The sequence below is a fragment of the Hemitrygon akajei genome, chromosome 12, assembly GCF_048418815.1.
Source record: "Hemitrygon akajei chromosome 12, sHemAka1.3, whole genome shotgun sequence".
Classification (NCBI taxonomy): Eukaryota; Metazoa; Chordata; class Chondrichthyes; order Myliobatiformes; family Dasyatidae; genus Hemitrygon; species Hemitrygon akajei.
In genome coordinates this window covers 108,767,673-108,783,717 of record NC_133135.1, presented here as the reverse complement: position 1 = coordinate 108,783,717, position 16,045 = coordinate 108,767,673, and the positions used below count along the sequence as shown (strand labels likewise).

At 46.1% G+C, this 16,045-nt stretch overlaps 1 protein-coding gene across 1 annotated transcript in view; it reads left to right on the top strand.

Moving 5' to 3' along the window:
- The window catches only part of LOC140737369 (SPARC-related modular calcium-binding protein 1-like), a 237,157-nt gene extending 221,799 nt beyond the window's left edge, over positions 1-15,358 (top strand). The window contains exon 13 of the mRNA XM_073063830.1: positions 14,502-15,358. Coding sequence (XP_072919931.1) covers positions 14,502-14,515 — 14 coding nt within the window. The 3' untranslated portion in view covers positions 14,516-15,358. The remainder of the gene's footprint in view (positions 1-14,501) is intronic.
- The last annotated feature ends 687 nt before the right edge of the window (positions 15,359-16,045 follow it).

Sequence of the window (16,045 nt, the reverse complement as noted above, 5' to 3'; positions counted from 1 at the left end):
GATATACGATTGCAGTCTCCTCAATGGCACTATCAAATTCGTCAACTTTCCTGACTAAGGCCATCGTCACGTTATTTTCACTTTAACTTGGCTAGGTGTGTGTCTTTCACTGAGTACTATGCAGTTACTCACGTGTCCCTTTGTTCACGTCCATGACGGACTCCTCTGCACTGATTAACTCTTTCCTCTCACTGCTTCTCTTCAAAGTCTGTCGTCCCATAACTGTCGGCGCAGTTGGTGATATTCGCTGATTTGTACTAATTGCCTATTTGTTGTGTTTCTACAACTACATACCAATTAAATCAAAGCACACATGTGGAGGTGTCTTTAACTGGTGTATTCATCTTGGAGAGAGGGAGAGAGGGGAAAAGAGGGAGAGAGGGAGGTGGGGAGAGAGAGAGAGAGACGCACATGTATAGACAACAGATCAATGCACATAGGTACGTTATCAGTCCATCATTAGTGCCAAGCAGAGTCATTACTCTAAAATAAATAGATTCATGCATTACAGATACTACAACAGAGGTATACTAAATTATGAGGGGTTTAGATAGGGTAAATACAAGCAGGCTTTTTCCACTGTGGTTGGCTGATACTGGAATTAGAGGTCATGGGTTAAGGGTGAAAGGTGAAATGTTTAAGGGGAACATGACGGGAATTTTTTTCATTCAGAAGGAGTGGTGGACGGAGGTTTGTTTTCAACATACAGGAGAAATTTGGATAGGTACATGAATGGGAGGGGTATAGACGGCTCAGGTCTGGGTGCAGGCCAATGGGATAGGCAGAATAATAGTTTTGCATGGACTAGATGGGCCAAAGGGCCTCTTTCTGTGCTGTAGCTCTCTATGACTTCAGCAAAAGCTTGGCACCGCTTTTGAAATTTGGTGTTTACACTTCCCTGTGTGTAACGCTAAAAGACTCAAAATGAAAGAAGAGATTGGTTTGCTGCTGGTTGGATCGACTTTAATACTTACATCCTTCAAATACACGAGGAGGAAAAATCTTTACATTATGTCTCTGTCTAAATGTGCAATGTATAGTAATTTATAAAAATAGTATGCATAACAGGATAGTCAATATAACATGGAAATACAGTTGTATCAGCGTGAGTTCATCAGTCTGACGGCCTGGTGGAAGAAGCTGTCCCGGAGCCTGTTGCTCCTGGCTTTTATGCTGCAGTACCATTTCCCGGATGGTAGCAGCTGCAACAGTTTGTGGTTGGGGTGACTCGGGTCGCCAATGATCCTTCGGGCCCTTTTTACACACCTGCCTGCTGAACCTGGCGGTTAGGTTGCAAACGTTTCATCACCAGTCGAGGTGACGTTAGCAGTGCGCAGTTGAGTGATTTCTTGTTTTGTGCTTCTGCCAGGATTCTTGGAGCTTCCCAGACGAACTCGTGGCCTTCTTGGTCTGCGTGACAGAGGACTACAGAACTACAAAAATCCGGGCGGAAACACACAACAAGAAATTGTAGGAGTGTCGACAAAAATTGATACAAGTGTACTTGCTTCCACTCCCAAACAAATGGCAGTGTCATATATATAATATTCAAACACATGTGCACACGCACGCACGCACACACATGGCTTGTGTGAATTCTGCCTAATGAAATTACAAAAATCAAGAGAATTCTTAGAAGCTTGGTTCTCAGCGGAAGACTCCATTTACAGGCATATTGAACTGGACGCAATTTACAAACCGGTGAGTCTGCGGAATTGGGACCAAGGAGTGAGCCATGGACGCCCGCGGAACCAACGCTCACAACGAGCGATGACCAGAGATACGGGGCCAGTGGAGATCACTCAGCTCTCTGGTTGGCTGGGACCCAATGGAGACTAGCAGCCGGCGCAACAGGCAACCAATCAGAACAATGGGTCAGACCATATAGACACGAGGATTCGGCAAAAGCAGCCCTCAGTCGGACACTGATGATGTCACCTTGACTGGCAACGAAACATTTGTGACCTGACCTCCACGCTCGGCAAGCAAACCCACAAACACGGTGAGGTAAGGTGGGCTCACAATGTATGTCACAGCTTTGGAAGTGACTTCTGTCAGGTAATGTGCTAACCTGAGGCTCCGTTAGCCTTTTCAAGTGCACGTTTCAAACTACGTGTCACTATTTGATTAAGATCAGGTTGTTCGGCTGCAGTCCCAGCTGACGTAGTCCCTCAAAGTTCAAAGTACTTTTGTTACCAAAGTACGTATACGTTATGCAGCCACGAAGTCCGTCTCCTAACAGGGAGCCATGAAAGAAAGAAAGCCCGGGAAAAAAGACCGTCCAACACCCAATGTGCAGAGGCAGAAAAACATATCATGCGAGCAATAACCGCAAGCAAATAGCGTTTTGAACTGAAGTCCACAAAGAGAGTCAGAGAGCCAAGCAAAATGCACCACGGAGCAGCAAGCCCGTACGTCACCTCGGACGCCAACACCCTGACCCTTTCAGTCTGGCCCAGTGTCTAAATCCATGTCCAGACATCAGGTTCAGTTGGCTCAAAATACTCTGGTGCCTGAACCTTCCCACCTCGATGTGGTCAATACCCGACATGCTGCTTAAATCGTCACCAGTCCACATCACGGTATAAACTAATTTGTTATTCACTTCACTGATCATTTTGGAATTCTACTTTGTATATAACTTCACTGCAATATTCAATGCAATTCAAATCAAGTTTATTTGTCATTCGACCATACACGAGCACCATATATACCGCCAAACCAAACAGCTTTACTTTGGGACCAAGGTACAAAACACAATACTAACAGTCACACAGAGCACAAAGCACACGTAGCATGCACATGTAAGGCATCAGTAAAATACAGCCCCACGAAGAAAGGAGTCCAGATCTTGAGTCCACGAATGCCGTTGAAATCTGCAGTCGACCACACCACAGCTTGTCTTCTGACGAGCCAACACCGCGGGACAGCACCAACTCAAGCCCGGCCACTGTGCCACACCGCCAGCTCTAACGCCTCTCTCCCGGCGGCTGTAAACAGGCGGCATCACGACTTGAGGTTTATTCCTCGCCACGACCGAGAACACACAGTTTCCCTGCCATCTGCCAACAAATCAGTGATATTGACTCGCAGCATTCCACAGTAACAATGTCAAAAAGGCCCTTGCGATCGCAAGAAGGTTTTGAATATTTGAAGTAATTTTAAAATACCTGCACTTTAAAGCTGGTGTGAAGCACTCTGGATCATCCTGAAAGAAATCCCTTGAAAACTCCTCATTTCCTGGAGCCTAGGAGCTAGCTACAATGAACTTGGAGAGCTCGCTTTTAATGAAGTTTCTCTGCTCATGACATTTGCTGGTAGGTACTTTATTCCTTGAAATCACTGAGAAACAAACAACTGCCAGGACGGTAACGTCTGCCAAGTGGGACATGAAACTCCAAGATGTTGCTGAGTCTGGAGGACCTGAGTTATAAGGAAAGATTGAATAGGTTAGGATAGAACAGTGGTGGGCAAACTTTTTGACTTGTGGGCCACAAAGGGTTCTAAAATTTGACAGGGGGGCCAGACCAGGAGCAGATGGACGGAGTGTTTTGGTAATACACCTCATAAGAGAAAATAAAATATCATGGGATATGTAGAAAACATGTGCTTTAATTTCAATTGAAAATGAACAAATGCATTACAACGAAATATCTGTCTTTGAAGTCCCATGGTACTTAGCTATTTATTGAAATGACTTTTAAAACACTGAAAATTAAATGAATAAAATACAGCTTTTTTTAATAGTAACAGTGTTACGTACTCGTGACATGCGACAGTGGTACCCTTGTCACGTGACTGGGGTTGAAGCTATACTGGACTTGAGGTAATGGTCTTGTGATGGTGGAGTGACGTCATTTTCCCCGCCAGTAGAGGTCATGTGACAGGTTTTTTTTACAGGGTATAAAAGGAAGACCCCACCCTGTCAGGTGGGGCAGTTCGTGGCTGGATTTGCCATGTTGACTTCATGCCACTGCGTGATTTAATGTGATGATGCAGTTTAGTTGAAAGATGAAGTTTTATCTAATGCCTAAAGTTTAAAAGGTCAATGCCAGCAGTTTCTTTACAATACTGCTAGTGGAGAGTGAATATCAGAGTTCGGAAGTTAAAGATCGAGGAGAATCGATTTTCGACGGTGGATTGGGTTCGACCTTGTGTGATCCTCATTCGGAAGGATTTCGTTGACTATTCTTGTGTTAATCCCTGGGTTGACCAGAAACGATTTGAGAATAGTGTGGAAGGAAAGGTCAGTGCCTTTAAACCGTTACGTTTCATAAAATTCTACTTGGGAAGAGTTCGACGCCGGGGATCGAAGGACAACGACGTGGAAGAGAATTTAAATCGCCTTAAAAAGTCTCTCCTTTTAAATGGACTGAGCATTTTGAACTTTTGGCAATATCGCTTTAAGAACTGTTTGAGCTGCATCGCTTTAAGAGCTGTTTTCCGGTTACGTTAGTGTTTGTTTACTTTTGGGGGGTTTGTTTTCAGTGTTTAATAATCGTGTTATTTGTTATAAGAACCCTTGCCTAACTCATATATATTTATTGTTGCCTGAATACGTAACAACAGTTATTATTTTAAAGCACTGAAAATTCTGTTATCCTTCAAGATATTATCATCATCACTCTCCTCCTGACTGTCTTTATTTCAAAAATGGTAGGAGATGCAGGTCTACTTGTCCTGCTCCTTCTTATTCAATTGTCCCCTGTGCCAAAACTCAACAACGGCCAGCACAAGGACAGAACAGTGACAGCGCGCCAGTATGTGGAGTGCGTTATTTGATCTGGAGCGCATTTTTTATTTTGAGAACGTACGTGCACCTGCGCACTACTCATGTCCATCACTTAACAGAAATGACATGTAACATGTGAGGCTTATTGAAAAAATATTTTCAAATGCATTTTTTACATAACACAACGAAGAAACGTATTTTTAATTTCAGTGGGAACAGTGTTGTTGGTCTCCCTTTTTAGCCAGCGCATCAAAGTCTGGATTTAGTTTTGTTGTGGCGAAAATGCCAGAATTGCGGGAAAAAAAAACGTTAACAAGGTTTATTAATATAATTTCATCAAGTTCTGCGGGCCGGATTAAAAAGCTTAACGGGCCGCATATGGCCCGCGGGCCGTAGTTTGCCCATGCCTGGGATAGAAGATTGAGGGGAGATTTGATAGAGGCATACAAAATTATGAGGGGTATAGATAGGGTAAATGCAAGCAGGCCTTTTCCACTGAGCTTGGATGGGATGACAACTAGACATCATGAGTGAAGGGTGGAAGTTGAAAAGTTTAAGGGGAAAATGGGGTGATCTTCTTCATTCAGAAGGTGAACGAGCTGCCAGAACAAGTGTTGCACATGTTTTCAATGTTGAAGAGAAGTTCGGATAGGCACATGGATGGGAGGGGTATGGAGGGCTGTAGTCCTGGTACAGGTTGATTGGAGTAGGCAGATTAAATGGTTCAGCTTGGACTAGATGGGCAGAAGGGCCTGTTTCTGTGCTGACTCTATAATTTAGTTTCTCAAGGCTGTTATGGGTTTCTGGTGGATGGCCTTGATGATGGACGCTGCTTTCCTGCGACAGCGCTCCTCATAGATGTGCTCAGTGGCGGTGAGGGCTTTAACCCCTGAGTGACTGGGCCGTATCCACTCCTTTCGTAGGCTTTTCCTTTCTGTGCACTTTTCTCGCAGTTGCCTGAGGGGAGGAGATCGTGTCGATGGTGGACCGCTCAGCTCTGAGCCCCACACTGAGACTCGGGATGGAGCCTTACTGTCAGCAGCCTGGTCTTCCTCAGGACTTCCCCACAACTCTGAGATGCCGTGATAGTCGAACCCGTTTTGCCCTTGTTCTCGCAGAGACTGACAACGTTTGCATCCCTCGTGTATTGGGATACGCTGCCTTCTCTCCAACACTGGCAGAGGGTTTGGTGCTGCTCTGGGATGAGGGTGCCCTTGGCACGTTTGAGGACCTCAGGTGGGATGCCATCTGTTCCTAGTGCTTTCCCAGACGGAGGTGCTTCCAGCCTTGCTGGGCTCCTCTGGTGTGGGGTCTTCATCGTTCGATCATGGTGGGCAGGGGTTCAATGGTGTTCAGAGTTTTACCTGTAACGACAGTCTCTCCGGTATACAGCTCCGAGTAATGTTCTACTCAGCGTTCCAGCTGTTGTGTTCTGTCCTTGATCACCTCTCCCGTCGTCGACTTTAGGAGGGCAGTCTTGCTCTCTCGTGGACCAATGGCTCACTTGATTCTGTCATGTTGCCGGGGTCAGCAGCCTCCCGGATCTCGGGGCGGAGCTGGGGCTGGTAGTCACTGGCACACCGCCTGGCAGCCTGTTGAACTTTGTTCCGGGGCACTCGCAGGTTCCTCTCGCTAGGGGAGGACTTGTGCGCTTTTCTCTTCTCCTCCATCAGAGGCAACAGCACAACCCTGAGATTCATTTTCTTGCAGGCATTCACAGTAGAACAAAGAAACACAACAGAATCAGTGAAAAACTACAGACAAAGTCTGACAAACAACCAGTGTTCAAAAGAAGACAAACTGTGCAAGTACAAAAAAAACAAATAATAGTAGTGAATAAATGAATAACACTGCTGTTTGCATACATCTACTGATGCTTCTGGACACATCATCAGTGATGTTCCTGGAATCATCGAGTGTTTCGGGTCTTTCAACATCATACATCCTCCTCCAGGTGACCCAGCCGGGGCTGATCAGACCCCAGCTTGTGTCCAGATGGCTAGCTACACATGAGAGCACGTGTCGCAGAATTCTTGAACGTGAGACCAAAGGTTGTGTTCAGCCTTCTCGCCCAGTGAGCTGGAGCTATTCTTTTTGAAGTGAAGGATGATGACGGAGGCGTACAAGATGACAAAGAGACATCGATAGAGTGGACAAAGTCATAGAGTTATAGAAGAGTACAGCACAGAAACAGGCCCTTTGGCCCATCTGGTCTGTGCAGAGCCATTTAAACTGCCTCCTCCCATCAACCTGCTCTGGGACCGTAACCCTCTATACCGCTATTATCCATGTACCCATCCAAGCTTCTCATATGCTGACAGCTCGTTCCACACTCTCACCACCCTCTGAGTGAAGAAGTTTCCCTTCGTGTTCTCCTTAAAGATTTCCCTTTTACCCTTAACCCATGACCTCTAGTTGTAGCGCCACGCACCCTCAGTGGAAAAAAAGTCTGCTTGCATTTACCCTGTCTATACCCCTCATAATTTTGTATACCTCTATCAGATCTCTCAGTCTTCTATGTTCCAAGGAATAGAGTCCTAGCCAGTTCCCTCTTCCCTTGTAATTCAGGTCCTCCAGGCCCGGCAACATCCTTGTGAATTTTCTCTGCAATCTTTCAACCTTGTTGACATCTTTCCTGTAGGTAGGTGACCAAAACTGCACACAATACTCCAATTAGGCCTCACTGATGTCTTATGCAACTTCAACACACCATCCCATCTCCTGTGCTCAGTATTTTGATGTATGAAGGCCAATGTGCCAAAGCTTTCTTTAAGACCTGTCTACCAGTGACAAATAGCCAGAGACTTTTTTCCAGGGCAGAAGTACCTGATATGAAGGAGAATAATTTTAAGGTGATTGAAGCAAAATGTAGCAGGGGATGTCAGAGGTAACCTCTTTACACAGAGAGTGGTGGGTCGGCAACTGTTCATCTACATTATTTCACATACTGCACACGTTCAAGTGTAACACCTTCAGTCCTGTATTCACCTGTTTCACATTTCGTCCATCTTTTACATTGTAACTCATCCTGCTGACTGTAATTTTTCCCAATCAACAGCCTCTACTCACTTCGCATTGCCTCTGTTTGTAAACCAGCCACCTCATCTTCAGCACTATCATCTGCCTTTCCTACGATACTTCTTGCATTGAAATAGATGACACCAGTCACACCAGTGCAGGTCCCACCTTTCCTAGAAGAGCCCAACGATCCGAAAATATATGTCCTCCTTCCCACACAAACTCCTTAGCCACGTATTAAACTGTACAATCTTCCTAGTCCTGGCCTCACTAGCACGTGGCACGGGTAGCAATCCTGAGATCACAACCCTGCAGGTCCTGCCCTTTAACGTAGCACCCAACTCCCTGAACACCCGGTGCGGAACCTGGTCACTCATCCCACCCGTGTCATTGGTACCTACATGGACCACGACTTCTGACTGTTCACCCTCCCATTTAAGAATGCTGTGGACTCAATCCAAGATATCCCGGATCCTGGCACCCAGGAGGCAACATACCATCCGGGAATCTTGTTGTCACCCACAGAACCTCCTGTCCGTTCCCCTAACTAACGAATTCCCTTTAACCATGGTGTCCCTCTTCACCCCACTTCCCTTTTGAGTTGCAAAGCCAGACTCAATGCCAGAGAGCCAATCACTGTCACTTTCTTCAGTTAGGTCACCCCTCCCAACAATATCCTAAGTCAGGGGTGTCAAACTCATTTTAGGTCATGGGCCAGATTGAGCAAAATGCAGCTTCATGCGGGCCGGATCAGTCGGACGCGTGCGAACGCAGCTTTCGTTGCCTCCGTTTTTTCAGCCTGCTCTCATGTGTCTCAGTCTCTGCTATAACTACAAAGTGTTTCACTTTACAAATTCCGTTTCTTATGAAGAAGACTGCCGAGCAAGACTGCCGAATAAACACTAAAACCCCTGAAAACCTGGTACCTGAATAAACTCAGCATTAGCCATATCATACGCCATAGGCGCTTCGATTACTGGGGCCAGCTTTATTAGTAATTAGATATTATCTCGCGGGCCAAAGATAATTCCATCGCGGGCCGGATTTGGCCCGCGGGCCTTGAGTTTGACATATATATCCTAAGTGAATACATGTTGATAATGGGGATGGCCACAGGGGATACTCTGCACTGGCTCCTTAACCTCTTTCCCCTTCCTGACTGTCACCCAGTTCCCTGTGTTCTGCACCTATGTCTTGTCTATCACCCTTTCAGCCTCCTACATGACCCAGAGTTCATCCAGTTCCCGCTCCAACTCCTTAACGTGGATTGCTGCAGCTGGAGGCACTTCTCACAGCTGTAGTTGTCAGAGACACTGGAGTTCTCCCCGCCTTCCCACATCCCGCAAGAGGAGCATTCCACTCTCCTGCCTGGCATCTCTACGGTCCGAGCTGAGCAGATATAAAGAGAAGGAAAAAAACTTGAACTTTTCTTTCCTTTGCTTTCTCTGAGTGAAGCCTCTCTTGAGGGAAGCCTCGAAGATCTAAAGCGTCAAGATCACCACTCTGACTCTGTCCACTCAGACGATGGGCTTGCCTCTGCCTCCCTTTAACTTGCTCTTGCTAATCAATCCCAAAAGCCAGTCGGATGCTGGTCAAAGTTTTTTTTTGCTGTAGCATCGTGCTGCTGGCTTTTGTACTCGGGCAGTGAACCCGAGTGAAATCCCCTCCTCCCGAAACTTCCAATGTGCAGATTGGTTGCCGGTCAAAATCCGGGGTATGGGGTGCTAAAACCCCAAAGCTCCCCTCCCCTCTTCCACACACAAGCAGCAGCAAAAGCATCAACTGTCCCCTCACCCCACTTGCTCCAGCAAAAGCATCAGTCCCCGCCACACCCCCCACTGGGAAGGCCAACAGTCTTGATGTTACAATCTGGAGAATTGCTTATTTGAGTTCTCCTGACAGAAAGGGAGAGAGGGAGAGAGATCGGTTGAGTGCAGAATCCTCCGACAGCTGCATCTGCGATCTCGACGTTTCGATCTCCTGCGTCGCTTCAGTTGGTGACATTGGTGAGGAACTGAGTCGTCCACAGGACCACACGCCAAAGGCGAGTGTCTTCAAAACCATTCCTGCAGATACCAAAATGCCAGGCCGGTCAGCGAATTCCAAAAGCAAGAACCCACTGCCCATGAAGCACCATAGTTTGAGCGCAGCTGTAGATCACAGACTCTGACAGGACCCCAGCCACCTTGGAAAGGGAAAAAAAAGATACTAGAACAGGAGATTTAAACCGTTTTGCCGATGAACTGGAAGAAGTTGCCAAGGTCCACAAGAACTTCTGGCACTATCTTCAGTTAACATGAACCTTCAGATCTAACGAGTAGCTCAAGCTGAGCTTTTGCCCAAGACACCTTACACAACTTCTCAGAGATGGTTCTCTGTAGTAATTTCACAAAAGGCAATTACATTTCTGTTCAATTGAGTTAACATCACCGTGTATCCAATCTGTTGAAATAGCACTGAAAATATCTCTGATATACACTCAGTGTATCGAGAATATCAACGTAAAGTGGCCACTAAATGTATGTTTGTGGTCTTCTGCTGCTGTAGCCCGTCCACCTCAATGTTCAGGGATGTTCTTCGGCACACCACTGTTGTCACACATGGCTATTTGAGTTACTTTCACCTTCCTGTCAGCTTGAACCAGTCTGGCCATTCTCCTCCGAACTGTGTCCAACAAAGCATTCTCTCCCACAGAACTGCCACTCACTAGATGTTTTTTTTTGTTTCTCGTACCATTCGCTGTTGTGCGTGAGCATCCCAGGAGATCAGCAGTTTCTGAGATACTCAAACCACCCCATCTGGCACCAACGAAGATCACATTTCTTCCCCATTCTGATGTTTGGTCTGACCAATATGACTGAACCTTTGATCGTATCTGCGTGCTTTTATGCATCGAGTTGCTGCCACCTGACTGGCTGATTAGATATTTGCATTAACGAGCAGGTGTACAGGTGTACCTAATAAAGTGGCCACTGTGTATGTCAAGGCAGAATTAAAAATAATAATAGTAAAGTTACTTACTTATTTACTGCCTGTTGTGCAGCTGGCATTCGGGGCAGCAATGAAGATCGTCCATCTCTGGTGGAGTTCAGGGCTTCCGTCATTATGTCAGTAGCTCCCTCTCCGTTTCCACAACTGTCAGTCATGCAAGTTCCAGGCAGAGACTCGGGAATACCGTCACACTCAGGTGTAGAAGGATCCTTCATTGCTGTTTCCATGGCAGTCTGGCCTCTACCCTTGACCTGTTTGGCACGAGAGACCCTACCCGGAGCCGAAGCACAAAGCCCTGACTACAGCCAGCGTAGCCCTCCAGGTCACTGAGGCAGGCAGCCCTCCAAAGCCACCGGCAAGTTTGCTTTGCTCCTGGAGGGGCAGTAAGGGTCTCCCTGCCGCTGACAAAACTTCAGACTCGTGTCGTTCAAAGCATCATCGCTATGCATCTCGTAGTCTTCAGAGGTCTGGCTATTTCCTTGACTATAGATTTTCCTTATTGCAAGCTAAACTGTTGGCAGACTTTAAAATCTGAAGATTGTAAAAATTGTATGCTCTGTGTTGTCGTGTGAACAAATTCACAAGAGGGAAAAAGCTGGTAAAAATGAGGTAGTATCTTTATTCAACAAAATGAATAACAGCAGTCACCATACGAAGGTGCCCCCTTGGCCCAACACTACACGACATTTTATATGCTGAAGGTCAAAGGACAGTTCTCTATTTACAAGGATCTTTGAATTATGTATCACACCTCCTTCTTCGCACCCACACTAGAGACACACAAATGGATTTTAAATCAGCAATGTCTGGTCTTCCAATTAACTGTGGTTCACAACTTTTAGGAACACAATGTTCAGAGCTCCAGTCCATATTCAAGGGTGGGTGGGGAGTCTCGTATTCACACCACGGAAACCGGCATAAGCACTGGACTGATGAGCCTATCTGTCTTGGAACAGACTTTAACTTAACTTAGATACTTAGCTAAGGGCCTTCTGTGTACCTTTCGACCGGTCACGGCCTCAGTGGCCTGCAGAGAGACCGGGCCTCCCTCACCGGCTGCTCTTACACCCTGAGGCGCCTGAAACCGGACACCGGAGCCGCCGCACACAAGGCAACCAATGGGAACGAGCTGCTGCATCCTTCAAGAGGGCCAGTCGGTGACCGGCACGATGCAAGCGGCTTTCGACCGACGAGCACACTAACCCCCCACGTGACAAGGGCACAGCCTCAGAATACAATAACGCCCCTTCAGAACGGAGATGAGGAGGAATTTCTTCAGCCAGAGGGTGGTATTCATCGCCACGATTGGCCATTGGGTATATTTAAAGTGAAGTTTGACAGTTTCTTGGTTAGTAAAGTTGTCCAGGGTTACGGGGAGAAGGCAGGAGAATGGGGTTGAGAGGGATATGGCATAGACTCAATGAGCTGAGTGGCCTAATGTCTTATGGTCTTATGGTCTTATGGTCTTATGGTCTTATGGTCTTATGGTCTTAAAGGTGAGCTCCCCCTTTAACAAACTACCACTTCATTCTTTGTCTCCCTGTCTCTCACCTCCTGGAGGATCGTTTAGTTCAGCACTTGGCATCGCCTCACTCCAAACGAGCGCCTAGTATGCAAAGTGTTTTATATAGTTCAAAATAACTTTGCAATAAACGTTAATACACTGGAACCCCTAAAAATGTTATGATAACATTGCCAAGAAATGTCAGGCTTCAGTGATGAATTCCATAAACCAGCGCTTTAAACGTCCAGCGTGCACCACAGACCGTTCAATCATTCATTTAGCCAGTCAGTATAAAGAAAAACAGGAAATACTGAGCTAAAATGTATTTATTACGCGTAAATTATTGCATTTGTCAAATGTGGTGCTGTCTTCAAGGGAGTTTGACAACGACCTCACTGTATTTAGTCTGGTGTAAGTTTAAAAAACCATTAAAACCTCAGTCTGCAATTTCTTTACGGCACTGCTCACTTAGACAGGCTCTCAGAGCAGTTCACATGGGGCAGAGCCGGCCACCCAGGAGAGGTTCTGGTGGGAGGCTAAATGCATTTTCAAAGTGTTAGATCTTTAGGAGGCTTTTGAAATCGAGTAGAGACGCAGCAGGGTAAAGTGCCAGTTAAATATTATTTTTATATATTGAATATCAATGGGAAGGACTTTGATCCAGCAGAATTACATGCAGCAAGTGTTTATGGGAAAATAGGTTTGATTCACGGAAATTGTACACAATGGAAATGGATTCTGCTGCACAGAGATTCTACAGATGACATTGGAACTGCCAGGTCCTGATGCTTTTGATCCGAGCTCCTTCAGAAGTTAAGAATGAGGCATAAAAACACGTCAATTACCATCGTTTGTTAAGCGTTACAAAAACAAAATGCGGGGAAAGAAGGTGAAGCATGAGGGTGAGGAGAGAAAGAGTGAGGGAGGTAGAGGGGGGGAGTGTGAGAGAGATGGAGGGAGTGAATGAAAGGGGGAGAGGAGGGGGGATAGAGGGAGGGTGAGAGAGGAGATAGGCAGGAGAGAGGGAAGAAGAGAGAGGGAGAGCTTGAGATAGATAGAGAGATATGTAGTGGGAGGGACCAGAACGAGACTGATCCATCATGGTCTGGTCTTCCTATACCAGCTTGCTAAGTCTATTGAACTTGCAGATAACGGTTAACCAATGAGATAGTCCCCGTTCAAGTAAGGTGATACTTCCAACTACAGCCACTAAAAAACTCACAAATATGTTTGTGATTATATAAAAATACAAACAAGCAGAAGAAAGATAAACTACAAGAAAAATACCAATTCTACAGTCCAATCCACCAGAACTGAACTGGAAAGGGAGGAATGGACACAATAGACAACCCCATCAGATTCCCAGGTGAAGTGTTACCTCACCTGGAAGGGCAGTTTGGGGCCCTGAATTGACCCAAACAGTGTAACACTTAGGCCAGTTGCGGGGAGAAGTGCTGGGAGGGGGATTAGCGTGGAGGGAAACGCGGAGGGAGTGGTCCCTGCAGAAGGCAGAGAGTGGGGGAAGGAAACGACATGTTGAGTGGTAGGATCCCTTTGGAGAATGCGGACGTTGCAGAGAACGATGCGTTGGATGCCTAGGCTCACGGGGTGGTAGGTGAGGAAAGCTCAGATGTCAGTCTGGGGGGTTTAACTTTGAACATAGAACACAGAAACAGGCCATTTGGCCCACAGTGTTGTGCTGAACCAGCTAAAAAGCAAATCAGAAACATCCAAACACTAATCACTCCCTCCTACACTATGTCCATATCCCTCCATCTTCCTCACGTCCATGTGTGTAACCAAACATCTCTAATATACTCGCCTGTACCACCATACCAGGCAGCACATTCGAGGCATCCACCACTCTCTGAGTAAAAAACTCACCCCCCACATCCCTCTTGAACCTACCCGCACCTCCCTCACCTTCAACGCACGCCCTCTGATATTAGACATTTCAACCTGGGAAACAGATACTCCCTGTCCACTCTATCTATGCCTCTCATAATCTTGTAAACCTCTATCAGATCTCCCCTCAGCCTCCGACACTCCAGAGAAAACAACCCCAAGTTTATCCAGCTTCTCGTGATAGCACATGCCCTCTGAACCAGACAGCGTCCTGGTAAACCTCTTCTGCACCCTCTCCAAAGCCTCGACATCGTCCCCATAGTGGGGTGACCAGAACAGTATGTGATACTTAAAAGCAGGTATTGTAAAAACAGTGAAATAAAACTAATTCAGTGCTTTTTTTTCTTCCAGCAAACTCGCCATGAGAAAGTTCGGCTTGACCAAGCAGGATCTGACACCATCCTACAGCAGAGCAGTTGGATTAAGCACTTCAGTCACACTTTCCCTTGGCAGATATTTGCACTGTGAATTGTAGAATAATTGTAAAAAGGATTTATAGATTGTAAGACAGCTACTGACATGTAACCTAGCCCGGCTGGTTGTTGAATTGTAAGATATTGATACACTTGAGGCATTGCTGCTAATGTAGTATAGGGGAAAAACTGCATGTCGTTAACATACAATGTATGTGTTTTTTTGATTTCTGCTAAAGCTTTTAATTCATTGTCAGCAATTTTTGACTTATAGAGAAAATTCCAGTAGTAGAAAGAATTTTGAACCTGAATATCTGAGTCAGAGTAACATCTTGCAAAATCGTTTACTGTGGTGACTTGTTGATCTGAAAGGCTATTGGTTTACGAATTAAAAAATTACAGATGACACCAAATCACAATGTTGAACACTCAGTGGCCATCCATTTCAATTCTGCATCTACTTTCTGTTCCCATTCTGACATGTCAGTCCATTGCCTCCTGTACTGCCACGATGAAGCTGTGTTCAGGTTGGAGGAGCAACACCTTATATTCCGTCTGGGTAGTCTCCAACCTGATGGCATGAACATCGATTTCTCAAACTTCCAGTAACTTTGCACCCTCTCCTTCACCACTCCCCATTCCCATTTCCCTCTCTCACCTTATCTCCCTGCCTGCCCATCACCTCCCTCTGGTTCCTTCCCTTTCTTTCATGGTGTTCTATTCTCTCCAATCAGGTTCCCCTTTCTCCAGCCCTTTATCTCTTTCGCCAATCGACTTTCCAGCTCTTCACTTCAGCCCTCTGCTCTCTCCATTTCTCCTATCACCTTGCACTTCTTCCTCCCCTTCCCCCACCTTCATACTCTGGCTTCATCACCCTTCCTGTCCAGTCCTGAAGAAGGGTCTCAGCCCAAAGCATCGACTGTTTACTTTTTCATAGATGCCCTGATTTGCTGAGTTCCTCCAACATCTGGTGTTTGTTGCTCTGGATTTCCAGCATCTGCATGTTTCCTCGTGCTTGTGGTCTCCAGTTCATCTGGGATTCCAGTGTTCATTTTCCAGGTTACGTGTCTACCCCCAGACTGGAATGAATACAAGGAATTTGAGTACAGTGCAGCTTTAGTGCCGACGACACTTGCTATGCTGTTCTCAGTGTGTTACGTGAAGGTGACAGAGGAACGGGGATGGGAAAACTTGCCGTACCGCTCTCGAACCTGCTCCATCATTCAATAAGATCGTGGCAGATATGATCTTGGTCTCAGCTCTATCTTCCTGCCCACCTGATTCCTCTTAAAATGATTGCCCTGTAATCCAAATATCTATACACTCATTGATAATAACCTTTAAATTTCTCTGGGGTACAGAAGGTAGAACAGTAGCACACAGGAACAGGCCCTTCAGCCCACAATGTCGTGCTGACCCCAATTACTAACCAAATGGCCAACTAATCCCTTCTGCCTACACAATGTCCACATCCTTCCGTTT